The sequence below is a fragment of the Myotis davidii genome, unplaced genomic scaffold (genome assembly GCF_000327345.1).
Source record: "Myotis davidii unplaced genomic scaffold, ASM32734v1 scaffold577, whole genome shotgun sequence".
NCBI classification, from domain to species: domain Eukaryota; kingdom Metazoa; phylum Chordata; class Mammalia; order Chiroptera; family Vespertilionidae; genus Myotis; species Myotis davidii.
In genome coordinates, this window is record NW_006289082.1 from 1,393,843 (window position 1) to 1,400,680 (window position 6,838).

The 6,838-nt window shown below is 45.6% G+C and overlaps 1 protein-coding gene across 3 annotated transcripts in view; it reads left to right on the forward strand.

The window, feature by feature from the left end:
• The window catches only part of RCBTB1 (regulator of chromosome condensation (RCC1) and BTB (POZ) domain containing protein 1), a 49,833-nt gene that overhangs the window by 9,147 nt on the left and 33,848 nt on the right, over positions 1-6,838 (forward strand). For 2 of the 3 annotated variants that reach the window (XR_001513451.1, XM_015562315.1), the window contains exons 3-4: positions 461-627; positions 3,852-4,010. Coding sequence is in view for 2 of the 3 variants with exons in the window: in XM_015562315.1 (XP_015417801.1) it covers positions 461-627; positions 3,852-4,010 (326 nt within the window). In the remaining variant the exon portion in view is untranslated. The remainder of the gene's footprint in view (positions 1-460; positions 628-3,851; positions 4,011-6,838) is intronic. The other variant, XM_015562316.1, reaches the window with a different exon arrangement.

A 6,838-nucleotide genomic window follows, 5' to 3' on the forward strand; every position in this document is an offset into this window, starting at 1 on the left:
CTATCCCGGTGCCAGGAGGCATATTACCCTTTTACTATATAGGATAGGGCCTGGTGCATGGGTGGGCCCGGCTGGTTTGCCCTGAAGGGTGTCCTGGATCAGGGTGGGGGTCCCCACTGGGGTGCCTGACCAGCCTGTGTTTTCCCTTTTGCTTGATACCTGACACAGAAACTATTGAGATGATTCAAAATGTGTAGAAGGTCAAATTTTTTCATATATAAACTGACTTCTGACCACAAAGCTGATCTTCTTTCTATGTTAGTCCTTTCTTTAACGATTTTGCATCTGTCTATCCTATTTTTTCTATTTCCCTCACTCCTCATCAGTGGTTACTTTGTAGGGAGAAGGGCAATGTGAAAAAATTAAGGTAGGTGAATGAGTTGTGCAAAATCTGGGGGAAAAGTAGAGGGATGCTATTTCTTCTTGGAGCTGATTCTTTGTGTGTGGCCATCTTCTATAGATGGAGTTGTTTACGCCTGGGGCCACAATGGATATAGCCAGCTTGGGAATGGGACAACCAACCAAGGCATTGCTCCCATCCAAGTCTGTACCAATCTCTTGATCAAACAAGTGGTTGAAGTAGCTTGTGGCTCCCATCATTCAGTGGCTTTGGCAGCTGATGGAGAGGTAAGTACCTTGCTTTTATTCTTTATTTTCTAAATTGTGCTAAAATACACAGAATATAAAATTTGATATCTTAACCATTTTAAGTGTACAGTGCAGTGCCATTAACTACACTTACATTGTTGTGTAACCATCACCACCGTTCATCCACAGAACTCATTTTATCTTGCAAAACTGAAATTTTATACCTGTTAATCATTAACTCTCCATTTCCTCTTTCCTGAGCCCTTGGCGATCACTTTCTGTATCTATGAATTTAACTACACTAGGTGCCTCCTATGAATGGAATCTACAGTATTTTTCCTTTTACGACTACCTTATTTAACATAGCAAAATGTCCTCAAGATTTATCCAGGTGGTAGCATGTGTCAGAATCTCCTTCCTTTTTAAGGCTAAATAATATTCCATTATATTTATATGCCACATTTTGTTTATTTGTTTATCTGTTGCTGGACATTTGGGTTGTTTCTACCTTTTAACTATTGTGAAAGTGCCAAAAATATAACGACCACATTGTATTTGATATAGTGTGAACATAGTAGCTCTGTGTGTGTAGCTAAACACAATGTAGGAACATACTCTTTTTCTAACACATCCTGTATTATGTGATCAGGAACACTCTTTGATGATGGTAGATTTCAGTCTTAAAGCAGTTGCGTCTCATGCTGTTTACTAATACTACAAATTAGAGGTGTATGACAGTGTTCTGTACTTTTTTTTTAAATTACCCCATCCCTTAAGGTGTATTTTTTTTCCTGTAAATGTAATGATGTCAGAAAATAACTTTACCAACATTCCAGTAGGAGCTGTACTATTTACCCCATAAGTTCCATGTTTATCTTAAAGGTTACTTATCCTGTTGACTCTACTTTCTAATCTCATATCATTTTGTTCCTCTCCGTCTCCATAATCTTAGGTCAGGCCTTGTTACTCTGATGTTTTATTCCACAGCTTTTTCATTGGTCTACCTGTCTAGTATTATTTCTCCACCTCCTGTGATTTCTAAAACACAAAGCAGGTCATATTGTTCCCTGTTTAAAGTACTTCAATTGTGTTACAGTGATTTTACTACATAGGATGGGTTATGCATGGAGAAATCAAAGAAGCTCAGGGAAATCAAGGTTTCATAGCTGGGATGGGGTGGAGCCAGGCTAGCATATAGGCATTATGCCCCAGAATCCACTGTTTCCTAGTCTGCTTCTTGGTTAGAACTACAATCCCCATCTCTGTATATAAAAGACTAAGCAACTGAATGACCATTTGACTGGTCACTATGATGCACACTGACCACTAAGGGGCAGACACTCAATGCAGGAGCTGCCCCCAGGTGGTCAGTGCATTCCCACAGCAGGAGTGCCGCTCAGCTGGCTGAGGGGCACCAGACGCCGGGCTCATGGGCTCACAGATGGTGAGTGCAGCTGCGGCAGCACGAGCCTCTCCTGCCTCCTCAGCAGCATGCTACCGAGTGGCGGTGGTGGCAGGCACCAGCAGGGCCGGGATGAGCGGGAGTGATACAGTGCCCGGTCTCCTCCCCAGCTGCCTGCTGCTTCGTGCACTACTACATTCCTCAGGGGATGTCGGACTGCCAGTTTTGGCCTGATCCCCACAGGTCAGGCCGAAACTGGCAGTCTGACATCCCCCAAGGGGTCCCGGATTGTGAGAGGGCACAGGCCAGACTGAGGACCCCACCTGTGCACAAATATGTGCACCAGGCCTCTAGTTTTTAAAATAAAAGACAGTTGCATTGCAAGGGAACTAGGATATTTGAGAAGTTCCAGAAGAATGATTGTTGAAATTGGAACTTACTAATTTGTACAGTTTAGATTCCTGGTAATTTTTACCTTAAGCATATGTTACTTTGGATAATTGTGCTAAATATTTGCATTATTATACTAGACTAGTAGCACATCATGCAATATTGTGCGCAGTAGGCCGCCCGCCACTTCCACGAGAGCCCGTGGGAGCCTGGGAGCCGCAGCGCGCCTCCAGGAGCCATGTTGCTTCTATGGAGCCCTGCGGCTTCCGCGGGAGGCGGAAGTGAGCTGCTGGCGTCCATGGGAGCCAGGAGGGAGCTGTGTCCCTTCTGTGGACACCGGCCCCCCTGTCCCTGTCTGTCCACTCCAGGCTCCAGCTCTGGGAGGCTGGCCTGAGCTGGGGGGGCACCTTGCCAGTCTCCCTATCTCTGTCTCTGTCTCTGCTCCAGACCTCACCTGCCCGAACAACCTCCTCCTGTTCGGTGGTGACCTGTTATGGCGTCCTGGCCTAATTTGCATATTTCCTCTTTTTTTAATATGTATATGTATATTTTTCTGTGAATCTACTTTCAGGAAGTGTTCCTTAGTGTAGAAGTTTATTTTCTCTACTGCCAAAATTCCCCTTCCCCTAATTCTCCTCTCTGATCACACTCCTGTTTGATAGAATGTTTTGGTAATTAACCTGAAGTGATGTTTTGGTTATTTTTCATCTTTGTTACTAGATTTTAACTAGCTTAGAGATCTGTTTATGTCTCTCTCTTTATTAGAAAGATGGTTTCAGGTTATGGCAGATCACAGGCCAAAATTAATAAGCAGGATGCAGAGGAACTATTTGCAAGAACAGACTAACAGCTTGGTGTCATTTCTGTAGAGATAAATGTCTCCGCAGTGCTTCCAATCATTTCTATGTTATGTTGTGGAACTATGATTGATAATTATAATAATGATGGTCCTGGGTCATTGGGAAAGGTTATGAATGTCCAGTATTGGACAGGGAAAAAGCATAGTATGGTTTTGAAAGTTTCCTTAAAAAAATGTTATGACCAAAGAGTTAAGCAGGTTTTCTTCATGTTACGATACTTATGTAGCATATACTTCATTTTTAATTGATGCCAGATTAAAAAACATATGACTGCCATAATTATAGAGGCAATGCAGTGTAGTGGTGAAGAGCACAGCTGGACTGTGTTGGGTTCAACTTCCACTTCTACTACTTGCTAACTCTGGAACCTTGAGCAAATCACTTAACCTCTCTGCATTTCCATTTCCATTTCCATGTGTAAAATGGGGATGGTAATAGTGTCTACCCCTGGGTCACAGTACAGGTTACTGTGATGACTGAATAGGTTAATGCAGTAAAGCACTCAGCCATTTAGCACATTGTAAGTACTTTGTTAAGTGGGTTTATTTATGATTGTAGAATTTTCACCCTTACCATTATCTCCGCCCCCCACCCCCCCTTCTTTTGTGTAGGTATTTGCTTGGGGCTATAACAACTGTGGCCAGGTGGGATCAGGATCTACAGCAAATCAACCAACTCCTCGAAAAGTTACAAATTGTTTACATATTAAGAGGGTAGTAGGCATTGCCTGTGGTCAGACCTCATCCATGGCTGTTCTTGACACTGGTGAGGTGAGCTATCTTTGCATTCCCCTTTTTCCTCCCCCCTCTTCTTATAATGAAATGTCTTTTTTCATAAGGTGCGTGTATTAGATTGTGGAGGCAAGAGTCCTTTGTTTTGATAACCCCATTGATAGCTAATTGGTTACTGACTGAGGAGTAACCAGAAAATGTTTGCTCCTCAGTGTGAATTTTGTTTCTAATTGATTTTAGAGAGAGGAAGGGAGAAGGGAGGGAGAGGGAAGGCAGGAGGGAGGGAGAGAGAGAGGGAGAGGGAGAGGGAGGGAGGGAGGGAGAGGGAGAAATATTGATTGGTTATCTTTCACACTCACCCCAACCAGGGATCAAACCCACAACCCGAGTATATGCCCTGACCAGGAATCGAACCCACCACCTTTTGGTGTACAGGACTATGCTCCAGTCAACTGAGTCATACTGGCCAGGGCTTTAGTGTGAATTTTTTAATTTATCTGCAAGTAAAGATTCTAATGTGTCTAAGTTTTATTTTTGTGGAAGATCCAAGTAGCTTAATGTTTATAGATATCTGTTTGTGATTTAATCAGCCAATTAAAATTTTATATACCTCATTCTTCCAATGAAAAAATCAACTGTGCACTTTTTGAAGTTCGCTGGTGATGTTTATAGGCAGTTGATGACTCCAGTGGGCATGTTGTCTCTGTAGAAGTACCTGCCTATATCTGGAATGTTCGTTCACAGGAAGAAGCAACTTGCAAAAGCAGAATCTTTTTTGTCATGATTGCCGTTGGCTACTTTTAAAAACCCACCTTTTAGTGACCCTCTCTCTCATGGTCACCTTCGAATGAATGGTTATTTTTAAGAAATTATTTTGTTTGCAACTTCTACTTAAATGGACCTGTCACCATGTCTGCATGACTTAGTACACAAAAATTACCCAAAAATACATCTTTGGGCGCACACATGTGGAATCGTGCCTTGGGTGATAGAGTGCTCCCCTGTGTTCATTTATTTTTGGAATCAACCCTGATATCCTGGATGACTTAGAATTCCTTGGGATAGTCATATGACATCTTCCATTCAAGAAGGAAGTATTCTTCACTTCCTTTTTAAAAATAAATTTAATTTTAAGAAGATTATTATGTGGTTATTTTAACAAAGGAAAACAAATGAAATGAAACATATAAAGTAAAATGTGAATACCTTTTCTCCAATCTTGTTAATCGTTTGATGTATATCCTTTCGGACTTTCTTCTATAAATAATTATATATGGATAAATATAATTACCTTTTTAAAGAACGGGATTATTATGCCTACTGCTTTGCTCTATTATTCTGTAAATTCCCTATTTAACAACATGTGTTATACCTGAATCTATTCTCAGACCATCTGTAGCTGCTTTTTATACACTAACAAGAGGCCTAGTGCACAAATTCGTGCATGGGTGGGATCTGGCTGGCTCTCCCTAATTGGGGCTGATCAGCAGGCTGGCTTGGGGGAGGGGCCACGGGCAGTTGGCTGGGTGGGACCCCCTAGCCCCCCATCAGGGTTGGGGGGGCCAATCAGGGGCGGGGCTGGCCAGGGGGTGGGGCCTGGAGAAGACCCACTGAGCTGGAGCTGAGCATGGGCCCCAGGGTTCCCAGGGAGGACAGCCTCAGCAAGGAAACGGAAACCCCCCAGAAGGCTCTGCAAACAGGGCTCGAGTTCCCTTTGGCCAGGTGGACTCAGAGCTGGTGTCTCTGTGTGTACCTTAGACATAGCCGGCACTTGCCTTGGTCTGTTGGTCAAATACATTGCATCGAAAAACTTGATTCCCTTCTTCTCTTTGGGCCCTTACAACAAATACAATCACCCAGAATTTAGGCCTAAGATGCCTGGGTAGCAATCTCCACAGAACAGAACACACTGTTTTAGAGTCTTAATTCTCCTCTAAAATGTGCCCAGCTGCCCCTCTTTAGCTGGGATAGACTGAACTAAGGAACCAAAGACCGAGTTTCCTTTGAGGTGTGATCCACCGGGAGCTGGCTGGTGGCAAGGCCCCCCATAGGCGGCTGCCTTTCCCCCAAGCTCGGTGTGCTCTGAGCCAGTCTGTTTCTGGTAGTGCTGGGTCCTGGGCTCTTGGTTGGGTGGCAGTCCACAGGGTTTCTCTCCACCACCTTCCTGGCCTCCCAAGCAGTACCCTCTGGCCCAGTGTGCCAGGTGGCTGTCACTAGAGCCGGGACATGGAGAACAGGTGGCTAGGCTGCACCCCCTCACCCCGCTTCTGTCTTGCTCGTGTGGATTGAGCCAAAGCCCACTGCCCGAGACTGGCACCATGTGGGGAGGGTCGCAGCAAGGAGAGGGGTGCCCTGACCTGCCAGCCTTGATGACGATCATCTCGGGGCCCAGCTGACTGAATTCATCCCACAGAACCTCATCTCACGCTGGCCACCTTCGTGCTCTCCTTTACTGGCACGTTGGCGGCGGCCATGCATCTGGCCCTGGGGCCCTCAGGCTCAGCAGCAGCAGTGGTGGTGGTGGCCCCTGCAGCCAGCGTGTCATAGCAACCGGTCGTTCCGGTTGTTCCGCTGTAATGGCCACTGGGCTTTTATTATATAGTCTAGAGGCCCAGTGCATGAATTCGTGCACAGGTGGGGTCCAGCTGGCCGGGCCCCAATCAGGGCAGATCGGGGCTGGGCCTGTTGGGAGGAGGAGATGGTGGGAGATTGGCTGGCCAGCCTGCCCCAATTGGGGCTCGATTAGGGCCAGGCTGGCTGCGGGGAGGGGCCGCAGGCGATTGGCTGGTGGGACCCGCCCCCGATTGGGGTTGGGGGGGTTATTGGGGGTGGGGCCAGCTGTGGGGAAGGACTGTGGATGGTGGGCT